This window comes from Anopheles stephensi, chromosome 2 (genome assembly GCF_013141755.1).
Source record: "Anopheles stephensi strain Indian chromosome 2, UCI_ANSTEP_V1.0, whole genome shotgun sequence".
In the NCBI taxonomy this organism is placed as follows: Eukaryota; Metazoa; Arthropoda; class Insecta; order Diptera; family Culicidae; genus Anopheles; species Anopheles stephensi.
Genome location: NC_050202.1, coordinates 51766086 through 51780042, shown reverse-complemented (window position 1 = coordinate 51780042; position 13957 = coordinate 51766086). Strand labels below are relative to the sequence as shown.

The 13957-nt window shown below is 44.2% G+C and overlaps 1 protein-coding gene across 4 annotated transcripts in view; it reads left to right on the top strand.

The window, feature by feature from the left end:
• LOC118502665 overlaps nt 1–13957 on the top strand; it is a 53817-nt gene that overhangs the window by 24659 nt on the left and 15201 nt on the right. For 3 of the 4 annotated variants that reach the window (XM_036035128.1, XM_036035130.1, XM_036035129.1), the window contains exon 3: nt 4870–5115. In XM_036035128.1, coding sequence (XP_035891021.1) covers nt 4870–5115 — 246 coding nt within the window. The remainder of the gene's footprint in view (nt 1–4869; nt 5116–13957) is intronic. The other variant, XM_036035131.1, reaches the window with a different exon arrangement.

The window sequence follows — 13957 nt, the reverse complement described above, 5'->3', positions numbered from 1 at the left end:
TAATTTTCGGACTACGCGCTGTTCCTGCCGCTTCCAACTAATTATGGTTAGGTGTAATAGATTCAACACTTGTTCTAATTCTTTGTACACTCAGCGGACCACCGTGGGACCGACGAGCCCAACCAACCCATCTGGAGCAAATAAACAAACTCCACCTTCTCTACCAGGGCTAGTTTGCATGTTGAACAGCAGCAGCTCTAGCCGCTAGTGGTGCAATTAAACGACCCCCGATGACATAATGCTTTGTCACATTTCATATGCAAACAGCCATAGTGGATGGGGTGGAATTGTTTGCAATCAAACGATGACACACTGAAAAACATCGAACCCATAGATCATGCTGCTCGTGGGCTATCTGCTCATAATGTTACACGCGCTCATTCACTTTCTGCTTCACCGTGGTATGTCCGCTAAAATGGTCGTTGATCTTTTGGCCGATCGGTTTCCCATATTTGGGTCAACAGCGCGATCATCGGTTGCATAAACGGTGCTCACAAACGTACACGGGTTTTGCAGATTAAATCGGGATTTGATCAATCGCTATCGCGCTTCTCTCTATGGGAGTGTGTGTGTCTCTTGTTGTAGTAGGTACAGTGATTATATGTTAATTTGCTTGCTGCACGCTGACATTGAGCGTCGGAAGTAGCTTCGAACGATTCATACGTGGATACTTGGTGGGTGAAGTGATGATGTCATGCCACGATAGAATAGCCCATTTAGAACTGTGGACTAAGAGAACGAACATTTTTACCCCTATATGGGTATGAGTGTGTTTTCTTAGTGTAAAACTGTATGTATGTGTTAAGAACTTTTGTTGCCTAACTTTAGGCGTAATCAGAGAAGAAGTTGAAGGCAATTTTATTTGAATTAAATTAGTATTTGCTTAAACAAATGCTTTAATGCGTTATGCATGTGTAAAAGTGCATAAAAGATAGCAAAAGATATGACAAAACTGTTTCCTTTGCTATCAAAATATCTTTTATCGACTCATAAAGCACATAACGCCTGTATACGAAATCACAGGAAATAAATTAATGAATTTATTTTTAACACGAGTTTAACACCTAAATAGATTTCTATTAAAAATAGTACGATCAATTAAATGTAAACCCATTAAGGTATTTACAAAACAACTCTTTTAATCGGTTCTAAGTAAAATTAGGAGGCTCTTTTATCACTGTCGTGTTCATCAATCGTCAGCAATTTTCCTCAGGCTCCATAGTCCGCTGAATCTGTGTGATTGTCAACTGATCCAACAGAAAAAAAAAACTTCAGCTTAGGGCTTTGTATGAAAGTACCGATATTGTACAGAATAGTTTTCACGGTACAGACAAGGTCAATAAGCCTTCAACTTTGGGTTTCAACTTCGGTGCATTTAAAGCATACGGCCTTAAAAGACTATTGATTATCCCGAGTATGATTTGAGTGCCATTTGATATTCTTATGTTTCTTCAGATGATAGTAGCATTTGTTAGAGCCAAATCTCCCATTCGCTTCACAATATCCTGCATTTTTGCTCAGGAACAGCTCAGTTCCAACGATTATGTTGAACAGAGCTACTTCAAATCAACTCAAAGCGATGTATTCCTCGTCTGGACATAGCTAAATGTTAGGTCATGCTGCGATCTTAATGGCTTACTAGACTAATTGCTTCCAAGTAGCTGAATTATCAGTCCTATTTCAAGGAAACGGTTCGAGTGGCATTCGATCTCCAGTTCTGCCACGTGAAGACCGGCTATGTGTTCGCCTCTACCATCGGGATTGTATGTAATAGACGTAGAACAAACAATAGACGACAAATCCAACTTTATATTGGATCACTAAAACATGGAACTGTCACTTGACAAATTCCTCAAATTAGTTCATTTTATATAACTATTCAGCAACGCTCACCTTTGATGTTTATCATTTAAAAAGCTCAGAGTGGAAGCGGCCACTGAGGGCCTCGAGCTTACTAGTGGCCCAGAACGCACGAAGACCTCGCTCCCGATAAGTAGAGTCCTCAAATTCCATTTCGCATAGGACCCTCAAGGGACAAAATCCACCCATTAGTGTAGCAGATGCATAAAAGCCTCCTGTGTTATAAATACAACTTTATTAGACCAATAAATCCGGATCAACCAAGTATTAAATAAACGAGAGATAATAATGAACAAAATCATGACATGACATGATATATTATGGGAAAACTCATTTCGATTCATTCCGTCTTTTTATGTATGCAATTCTAAATTCCTAACCCATGAGTGCGCAGATTCTGATTCTTTATTGAGTGACATTCTTCCTAGTCCATTCCACACACACACACACTCTCTGCCTAATGACGTTCACACTACACCCTACGCTCCATTATCATTACAGGAACCCCTTTTGCCTTGGTGTTGATGTGCCAACGATGCTCCTCACACGTCCACAAACATTCCCAACGTCAATTCTTGATCTCATTTTCTAATATGATTAACGATAAGCGCCCATAGCACAGACCGACTGCACAACAGGTGCCAACGCTGTCAACGCTGTCCGCTGATGAGTGCAGTGCAGTCGCTTCTTCTATGAAATGGTCGGCTCCTTCTATGAAAAAATAAATAAAACACCATGCGGTTACCTGGAAGAAACTGCATCGTAAGCCACTGCTACTACCATTCGTCTTTGCGGGCAGCTCGATCGCCATGAAGCTACTGGCAACGAACGTAAGGGCCAGACCGAAGCAGATCATTAAACCGCGCACCAAGTGGCATTAGAAATGAGGCCGAGGGTTAGGGCCCGTGTTCCCATCGATTGGAATGTCTCAAGACCGTCGCCATCTCGGGCGCACCGGATGATGGTGCGCGTGTGCATGAAACATCATCATCATCGGTCTGTCTAATTGTACCAAGGCTCTTTTGTGGTTTGAAGTTTTCCTTCCAACCACAGTCCGAACCATTTCCCGGTTGTTTTTTTTTCTATGCCGGTCACATCGATAAGAAGGTGTCCGGTTCAATTTCCGACCGAGTTGCACGGGGTCGGAAAATCGGCAATTATCTGTTAACACATTCGGTAAGGCCGTAAATTTCCGACCGAGCGGAACTCGCTATCAATCGAATTAACTTTTTGGCAGCTTGGCGCGTTTCGAGGTTGTCGATGGTGGTCTTGTTGGCGTGCTTTGATGCTTCTCACGATCGCCCCGGTCGTTCCAATCAGCTGCAACGAGCAGAGTAGCCCACGTGTAGCGGAGCGGTTTACTTTCGCGTGCTCATAAAGTCGGCCGACCATGGACTACGGATGGCACTACACAGTTGGCTTTTCCTTCACAGTGAAGATCTAATTGAGGGAAGTCGATTTTTTCGGGGTGAATCTACTTTCTGTTAGCACCTTCGATTGGATTTATTCATTTATGGCACACACACACACACATGGTGAGGGTCGCTTTCGATTGCCGATTGCTTCGGTCGGAGATATTTCGGTTTTCTTAATTGATTAGGTGGAAAATTTGACTGCACTAACGGGATCATTCTGCAAAACAGCAAAACGGTAATTTTCGGAAAATTAGTCTAATTAGACATTTGCTTTTTATTGGTCAATTATTTTCCACCAATAAAAACAAAACTCCACCAATCGGCTGAAAAGTTTGACACCAAATTCCGTTACAGATTAAGAAAAAACGGCTTGTCGTTTCATGTGACCCGAACTTAAGAACGCAACATGACGTAAAGCTCCTTTCCGGTTGCTCCAAAACTGCGAGCAACAAAATTAATCATTCGATTGCCTAACTAAACCGGCTCCGAAAAAAAAACACAACGCCCCGAACGATGAACTCGTAAGGAACTGGTCACCAAACAAACGCCCACAGCCCGAAGGATCAAGTTTTACCCACGAGTCCACCCGAAGGGAGACCAAAATCCGCTAAACACAATATGGCAGACCAGATGTTTCGCTGCTCTCCGAGGTGGAGGCGTTAGGACTGCTCAAGACTCTACCATGACCCCGAGGGGGAAACATGGTTCCAAGACGAAACGATCGGCCCGTGTCGCCCATGCGGAACCAATTGCCTCCGGTGTTGGAGCGGAGCCCGCTGACATTGAGCCGATTGCCTTGATCGACAAAGTGTCCGCAAAGTGTCGGACCGTGATGACAAATTTGGTTCCGTTGGCTGTGACGCCAACTGCTGCTGCTTTCGCCGCCGTCGTCGCGTGTTTCGGTGAAACGCTTTACGCCTATTTTTAGCGCCATAATTTTGGATATAATTCGTGACTGAAATGATAATTTCGGCAGGCGAGTGCCCTCATCACACTCCAAAGTTTTATGACGTACTTGGACCGATTTTAGAAAGGTCTTCCCATGCTTCTTTGCCTGTCTTCAATGATCGAAAATTGAACTATTGCACGATCCGCAATCTGCAGCGAGGACACAGGGGAACAAGGCTGTCTTCAGCGATATTGACAGCGTGATTATCCCTCTGTGCAGAACGGATCACAGAACGTGAGTCGAGACGGACCTTACCGACCGCGTGAGAGGAGTTGCGTAAGCCCTAACATCGTTAACGTTGTTGAAACCATTCCATTCAATTCCGTTGTTGAAACCAAGCTTCATAGTGAAAGTAACAACTCACAGCATGACAGCATTCCACTCCCGTCGTTACGGAAATTAACGTTTCCCAAGGAGCGGCAAGACAAGACCTCCAGCTTGACATTTGCATAAAATTCTTGTAGTGAGCTTGTTTTAATTAAACCTACGAAATTTTAATCGTCTCGTTGGTCGCTGGACGCTTGTAATAAATCATTGGCCATATATTCTTAGCTGCCTTGTGTTATCATTTATTGTAGGACTCCCTCCCCAACCAGAAAGCTCAGTAACTAATGTTTTCCATCTTTCCTTTTTTCCCCCTTCCAGGCCACGGGTCAGGACACGGAGTTCGCACCGCACGTTACGGCCACCTGCAAGTCCGGCATGATGAACATCAAGATACAGTTCGCGGGCCCGTACAACGGGGTGGTGCACGCGCGGGACTTTCGGACACCGGCCTGCATGACCTTCGGTAACGGATCGGCCACGCTCGGGCTCAGCCTCAACCTGCTCGCCAAGTCCGGCAACAGCGAGTACTGTGGCATACTCGTCAGCAACGTGAGTGGTGGTGATGTAAGCTCATTTCTCGCTTTTTCTTAATGCTTAGCTTGATACTAGCTACAAATAACGGGCCCGTACTTCCCTCGTCTTAATTGGGGTACGAGTCGGACCAGACCATTTCGTTTCGTTTGTTTTATTAATGAGTTTGGCAGCAGCAGCAGCAGCAATACCGGCAACGTAAGCGGAAGATCTCCATTGTCAACGGCAAGCAGGAGTTCCGTGCTTCCGCGATATCTGAAGTAGTGGTCGCGATCACGTTCATGATACTGATGACATTACTGGTGGTGGCTCGTGTTTACCGGCACATTTTGGGTTAAAAATCACGATCGATGTGCAGTGAAATCGGTTTCCTGTACTTGAGAAATGCAAGGACAAATTGGCGATTAGTGGACAACATTTTGATGAGGAATGCAATCGCAGAAGTCAAAACGGCTTAATTATTGGTTAAAGTTTTCTTTTGTACTGGGAATCGTTTCAAGTGTTTGTCATCCGTCAATTATTTAAACCTGTCTGGTTAGCCCATCTACCTATCATCTGAACTTAGTTTGGGTCTACCAAACTGTCCTGGTGTATCTGACACCTGTAACAGCCTTTTTGGACAATATGTTCCAGTGCCATTCTAAGGATTTGACCTGCCCATTGGAGTATGACTAGTCTATTTCTCTGCACTGAAGTTACGTCAAGCCACAGAGCTTTCTTGGGTGATATGGCACCTTCATGTTCCTCCCATAAGCAAATACGGTAGTAGAAAACATTCTGAGCTTTCTTAAATTTGGATAAGGAGTTTAAGTCAACCTTGAACGAAATTCTGATCTCAGAGGCGTATATAAGTTCTGCTCTGAGCTATATATAAATGCTCCCCTGCTTTGATCATTCCAGACCTGCTGAACAGAGACATCTTTGGCACTGCAATCTCCGCGAAGTCTGTTTTCTACAGAACTTTCAGGATGTCGGCCATTTCTAAAGCCCTTGAATGCTACATTTTTATTCTTTGAATGCTACTATCAGGATAGTCAGTCTTGTATAATGGTGGAACGATCAGAATGATATTAGATACCGGTCCTACCATGTCCTGCTATGCGAGCTATCACAACCATCATGGCATTGGATATCAGCCCTGTTACAGCTTCTACATATAGGTTATGGTTTAAATTTGTGCCTTTCAGACTAGGCCATTATCCCTTAAGACTCATTTCGTCATATGTATCTCTTTCTTCTTTGCCTTACTACCTTTTAAATCATAGCTGCCATTTCTGACTTACTAGACTTAATGATATCACTTAGTTGGATAGCCAGTGTCCTAAGTACGGAGAGACGGTCCGGATGGGATTTGAACCCAAGTTCTGCCGTATGAAGACCGGCGCCATTGTCTACTTTACCATCAGGTCGCCCATTGTTAAATATCGGTCGCATTAGTGATGCTGATGCACACTATAAGCCCTGCATTTCTTGGAACTTCCTTCACACGATATCGCTACTTCACTAATCGTTAGCTACTCCGAAATTGCTCTATCGCTGTATACGTGCATTTCTTCACATTCCTGCTGCTTATCGGACAAACCAAATACAACATTCCTTTGGCTACTTAAGCGAATCCACATAATACCACTGCGTCTCACGCAAACGAATCGCTTTCGCTCAGCGGTGCAATATCATCATCACATACCATGAACGTGATTACAGCCGACTTAAACCTCCTGGAAAGAATTTCTTATCCACCATCCCTTATCATGGTCCCTGTGTCTCGTGCCTGTCAAGACGTTTCCTGTCCCGGTGCGATTTCATCACATAAATCATCGATCCCCCAACACTGGGAAGCGTATGATCCTCAGACACACCATCACTTAATTGACAGCAATTGTGATCATTTGCGATCATTTAGAACGGTCGCCATGGTTCGGTTCTCTGCAATCGTTTGCCACGGTTTGAAGCTGCCCAGGAATGGTAATCCAGCTTCTTTTGATGGAGGAAACCGAACCGAAAGCGAACAGCCAGCAACAAACAGCACACCGTCCCGGCCGCTCATTCGGTGAATGTTAATTGCCTCCATCCGTGCGGCCGCCCGGAGAGGGTGCAAAATATGGCCATCGTGCCATGTGCGACAACTTGTCAAACTCGCCGGTTGACGGTTTGAAGTGACAAGCGTAAAACCAAACACAGCCAACCGCGTTCGTGTTGATGTTCGCGTAAACGGTGCACTGTTGGCTCGCTGGCTGGCTGGCTTCGGTTGTCACGTTCAAGGACTTTTCGACGACGTGCGGGATTCCCGCGGGAATGGCTGTCATCGTCTCGACTCGCGCCCAAGATCCACAGCTCACCCAGAACATCGTCTGCTGCGGATGAGCATTCTGCTGCCTGCCACGCCAACCCTCCACTGCACCATTCCCGTTCTGAGCTAATTATCCTACCACAAAACCGTGGCTGTCGCATACTGGGACCGGAGCACCAACACAGAGGAATGTGCAAATGAAGAGATTACGTGTCGCTTTTCATTTTCCCATGGAAACTTCACTCTTTCACTGACGATAGTCTGCGACGTGGTGGGACGCGGTACATTCCACTTCAAGGGTCGATCACATTGCTCTTGGACCTGCTGCTCTTGGAGTCCGGGATTGAGCCGAGACTTCAGCTATTCAAATCTAGCAGCTTATCGCCCGGACCTTGGTCTCGGTTCCATTGATCTGTGGGGACGGGGTTCGGATTTGCAGATCGATTGCCGTTGATGCCGTTTCAATTTTTCTCCCCCTTTCGCACTGCTATCGGGCCCAGCAATCATCGGTACTCCGAGTCTCCCGGGGTTCCGATTATTGCGGAAATTGAAATATAGAGCTAACCATTAAACACATTCAGTCGGTCCGCGATCTCTCTCTCTCTCTCTGTACTCGGTCTCGGCTGGCCACATGCAAGATAACGATCCAAGAAAGATATGTAGTAATAGAATAAAATGCATTTGCTGCACAATAGCTGCTTTGACGTCAACTCGGGGAGATTTCAAGGGACGCACGGTATTGTGGCAGACAACAACTGCAAAAATAGAGTGAATACCCCCCCGGTGGAATAGGGGGGAAAAACCCCCCCCGAAGGTTGCATTCGTGCATTGCTCTCGTTTGATACTCGCAATTTTTGCTTTGCAAATTAAAATATCCAGCAAACTACAATGATCGCTGATTGACCACACACAGAGACACAGAGTGGCCGGAAATATGACTTTTATTTAGGAATTGTACAACCAAACAGTACCATTTGCGTAGAAAAGTCTTTGTTCTAGCCATGAAAATACCTGAGAGTTGTCTTTGACAGCAATATAACGATGATATAGATAATTTCGATGCCTCTTTTGGAGTCCGATTTATATTTTGCTTTCAAGGAGGATTCTCTTACTTTCTTGTACAGAACAGATGATAATACGCAAATGAAAGAATTTCATCTTCATCCAATAATTTTTAATAACAAAATATGGTGAAAATTCTGTGACTGTCTCACTAATTGTCTAATAGCTGTGAAAATTTTACACGTATCTTTCGAGGGTTGGAACAGACTGCAAATCATATTGATTGAATTCTGGTAGCATTGTTAACATTTAAAGAAAAACTATAATTATACTGTCAACTCAGCTATACTTGATATTGAATACTCCTGAAACAATTGATGATCCTCTGTTTACCTGCTTATCTGAATAGAACCTGCTTATTGGAAGAATAGAGATATTTTTAACCATTTGGACACAAAACAGTAAGACCTTATTTTATCCTTTTTTATTAATTAAGGACGCCATGGTCGTATTACTTTTTATTTATTGATTTATTGACACACTTTATTTTCTAAACACTATTTAAAACTCCATCCTGAAGCTCTTTTTGTCATTCTGCTGTAAACATTTGAAAGTGGCATGTGATTAAAAAAACGTTTAAAAATTCAAACGTAAATTTAAAAAATCATGCTGCAGGTTTATATTTCTAGTATTACGGCCCAACGCCGTATGGTTATGAAGCAATAATTAATTTTTTTCACTTACTTATTTAAACCATTTATTCATTTATTTTTTATTCAGAAAGAACGGTCTGATCGTTTTTTTTATTTACTTACTATCAGACGCTTCAACCGCTTCGCGGTTTTGGGGTGCTGTAATAATCCTTGATACCGCTCACGGTTTAGCGCCGTCGTCTGCCAATCTGTTATCCCGGCCGTTCTGGCGGGCGCATCAGCGCCATCACTCCATCTCAATTTGGGCCTACCACGCCTCGGCCGTGTGGCCGAAGGACTTTACGGGCTGGGTCGTCTGGTGTCATTCTCATTACGTGACCAGCCCACCGCAGCCTGACGAGTCTAATTCGCTGCACGATGGTGAGATCATCGTACAGCTCGTAGAGCTCGTCATGGTAGCGGCTCCTCCATTATCCTTCCACACATACGGGGAAGCTTTTTTTTTAAAATAAAATTATTGTAAATTTCGTAAAACTTAATTAAAGCTATAGGAAAAATGAAGCTTTCCTTGGATCAAGCCACATTCTATCTCTCCTTTTGCCAATCTGATAAGTATATCACAAAAACCTTTTGGACAATATCTCAGACGAAAATATAGTCCTTGGTCTTGGACAGTAAAACAAGACCATTAATCAAATTAAAATTTGTAAATATTTTATATTGTTATAGACTCCTCTTCCTTTATTTGAAGGATTAAGTTGAACGTTAAGATTTTCAATAGTTTCGAAAATAAATTTATATTTTGTAAATCTCTTTCTTCTTCTACCTCTTCTTTGGCCTTACGACCTCTCAGGTCATTCCTGCCATGTCTGGCCTACTATACTAAATGATGCCTAGTAGTTGGTTAGTTAGTCCTCACTACGGAGAAACGGTTCGGATGGGGTTTAAACCCCGTTCATATTTTACCATTTGTTGTAAGTTAAAATGATAATTTCAATTGATTCTATCAATGGAATCAAATTAAGCTAAATTTTCGCTTTCATAAACACTCCCATTGGATTATTCCATAATATGATCTTATAATAGGAAATCGCAACAGCAAACCTTGATAATAAAACAATCCGTGCTTCACAACCTGTTACTTGAACGGTTGATCATCTTTGGTCACAAAAATTAACACAAATGACCACAAATGAACACTGTCGCTACCTGTGGGAATGATCGCCTGACTTTAAACGCATAACTTTAAATATTTACTGCTTTTGTCAAGCATTTTTTCCAACCACTTTAAATAATTATTTATAAACCTATCTTGCTTTTGTTTTGCACCATCTATTGACAAACATCCACATTCGAGTTTACTTTCTTCAACGTAACAGTACGTGAAAGTAACGACACATAAAATGCACAAATTTAAGCAAAAAAAAACTAAACCCCTTACTACAAACGAGCAAACAATAAGCTCGCCATCCCCAACAAAACTGTCTGTTAAATAGGCTTGTTGCGCGTTGGTAAGATAACATCAACGAGCCTGTTAAATCGTGAGATACTAATTTCGCCGCCATGTTAATATGACGTGCCACCAAACAGACTGCCACGGGACTGGGTCAATGGCTATTGTATCGTGTCTCTTTTTTGTATCAATAATGGTGGTTTTGATCTTGGAATATTTGCGCCCTAATGTCCATCCACCGAGACCGGGAACCCTTTCGGCAAGCTCGGCAAGCCCACAAGCCCCGTTTCGCACTTTCTATTACAACTCTACGATCTCGGGTTTTGCTTCATTTTGCTGACTAATGTACACCCCTGAAACGGGGGGGCTTAAAAACTGCTCAAGATAACAATAAGCAACGTTGATGGGATTTGGGCAGGGGCTCGTAATCGAATCGAACGCGTACCGAGTAACCGAGTTGTTGCTGATGTGCAGCGGTCGAGCACATCCACCCTAGTGACCGCAACAACAAAGGGTCACCAGGTTTTGTGGTTTCGTGCACGGGTGATACGATCGGTTGATACATTTGACACGGGAGGCAACACAGGGCAACTACGTACGCCCAGCGATCGTCACAATCGCGGTCCAATTAATCGCCCTGTCGACACAAGGATGCTAGAGCCCTGTAAAGAAAACGGGACGGCTTGCGGGGAACGGCTCAATAGCCAGAACATTGCACACCGGCCGATCAGGCGATGACCTTAATTTGAGCTCGTGTTAAGCGCGAGTTCAGGCGCGTGCATACCGGAGACATATCTCGCATAGCTTTCGCCGGAACCAGTGCTTCTTACGGAACCCTCGGGGAAGCGGATGGTCCGAAACGGATGATTGAGAATCCGTGTCGATCGTCGTCGAACGTTTTGCACGGGTAACGGTTCCTGTTCCAAACCACCCGGTCGTTGGTCATTCATTAGAGACCTATATTTTAAGTGCTCTCGATAGAACATTTTAATTGTGGGTCTTTTTCTTACCGAGACCATCGGCACAACTGTAGTTTGACTTAAGAAGCCCCAACCTTTCCTCTTGATAGCGATCTCAACGAGCTCCAGTACACGGGCAGTGGGCTCGAATCTGTTTCTATGCTCTGGGAGACTTCAGGAAAGGAGCCACCACAGCTCACGGCAAGCTAGAGGGTGAAGATCGTGATCGTCTGCATCGTAACATAATGCACCTTCACTTCCAGCGCAATGAATGGGGACGGATGGTGGTACAGTTTTTGATTAAATTAAACCCTAATCAGCTGTAACGCTCGGCGGCTTTGCCGTGAATTCCGCAGCGCCATGGTGGATCAGTATGATAATTGGAAAATCAAATCGAATGACACGCGAACGTCGTTATGTTTGCGTAACGTTACGGCACAATCGCATTCGCCCATCCGCTCTGGACGGTAACGGTTCGGTCCGATCGAATTGATTGATTGATTGACCGTTTATTTCTCTACCAAACCCACGGTTTGGGAGGAGACAAGCTCCAGGTGTCCAAATCTTGTTCGATGGAAGGTCGTTAAAGATTGGGCTGTTTTTTATGGAAGGGATCTGCACATGGCTGCATAATAATTTCAAGCAGCAGCGTTGTGGCTCAAAACGCCCAGTCAACCATGGACAATGGTCTGGCCTTACCTAACCCCTAAAATCGTTGATAGGTCGTGATTAGAGCGATTACCAGAGCTTGTTCGCGCTGCACCTGTACCAGTCTGTACCACAGTCACGAGCTCTGTGTCTGTCCATGTCCCGCAGCAGGAGTTCGCCGTCGCTCGGGATTGACCACAGATTTACAACGTCGTCGCAGTGCAGTGTTTTTGAACAACCGGCCGCACCCGGAAATGGGTTACGCGGGTTTGGCTTTCGGTGCAGCGCCACAAGCACGTCCACCGCGGGCTTCGTGATGAAAGTAGAACGAACAGATTAATCCGTTCCGTACGGCAAACAGGAACGGGTCCTGGTTCACGTGTTGCAAAAGCCTGCAGCAAACAACCCGAAGCCCTGGGTAGTCTGGGCAGTAATTTGTTCCCTAATGATCGGGCACGGGCTTCCCGAAACGATGCAACAGGGAATGCATTTTTTCGCCGAGCAGAGGACGGAATGTGGCCGGAGTGTCTTAGTTGTTGTTTTTTTACCAATAACTGGGCCAAGATAACGTGACGAACGATGGTTTGTGTGTACATTAGGAGAGTTACCCCCGGTTGTGCCCTTTCGGACGAGTATTTTGTTGCTCGACGTGGCCGCTTTCGCGTTGCACTTTATTATGTTGAACTAGTTTACTTTCTCTCCGGGGCGGGAATGAAGGGATGTTTGCTGGCTTGCTGGCTTGGTGGCTAGTGATCCGATTCTTCATTAGACGTTCTTTATTTGCTGCCACGTTTGATCGTGCAGCGCAATCACGCCGATCTTGACGCTACGTATATTACGTTAGAAGCGGCACAGTTGTGAGAAGCACAGCACAGAATTGAATCGAAAAGTCTAATGAGCCGGCAACAAAGCACGATTATCGAACAGGAAATGAACCGGTATCGAGCTGAAGCGTTAAGCAGAACTGGCGGCATGGGGTGTCTGTTTGTTCCGCCCTATTATCAGCCACGATCATATCGACTGAACTAGTTTGACATTTTCTGAACCGGATTTGGTTGTTGTTGAACTTTCCGAAAAGGTTTCTAGTGTTTTGGGAATTCAATGACAATCATTCGAACTTGAAGGAGTTTGCTGGACGAGCTGTGAGATCCGATTTTGAAGGTTTTAGTCTGCAGGATGGGTTTTAACCCCATCCAAAGAATTAAATAATGGTGACTTCCTTCCTGTGCGCATCATTATTGGCTCCTTTTCTGCCCAATAACCACGAGAGGTCTTGTCCCACGAACTTGGGACCTATTGATTGCGGTTTGTTGTTTACCCCTAGCAGATCCTACCCGAAGGAAAGAACAGCGCCCAAGCCTATACATATGTCATTTAAATAACTTTTGAATAGCTGATTGTCTGGTGTCCTTGCGTCAAGCAAGCCAAATATTAATATTCTAACGCAGTAACAATATCTTGTCCTTCTTAAGACCTCAACATTATTTTTCGGCAGATTCTCCGTTTGTTTCGAATTGAGTATGCTTGTTCTATAAGTCATATCTCTTCAACTAGCTCATCATCCCATTTATCCCTGTCAAAGGATAACATTTTGAATGATATGATAGCAATGATCAAGCCAACAACTTCCGATCAAAACAACAGAGAAGAACGTTCTCGCTGGCCTAGATGTGTAAAACCTATTTGACCTTAAGTTCTGTAATTTTCGCAGAGGCCGCAAAAGAGCTTCCCTTCGGCAATGGTTGCCATGTAGATCTTTAGATTCTTAATGATCATCAGAGAATATTCAAAACTTTGAAAGACCCAACTCGGAATACGATATCTCTTTGACGCAGGTAAAGTCTCGTATTAAGGTCTTCTCTTTGGATGA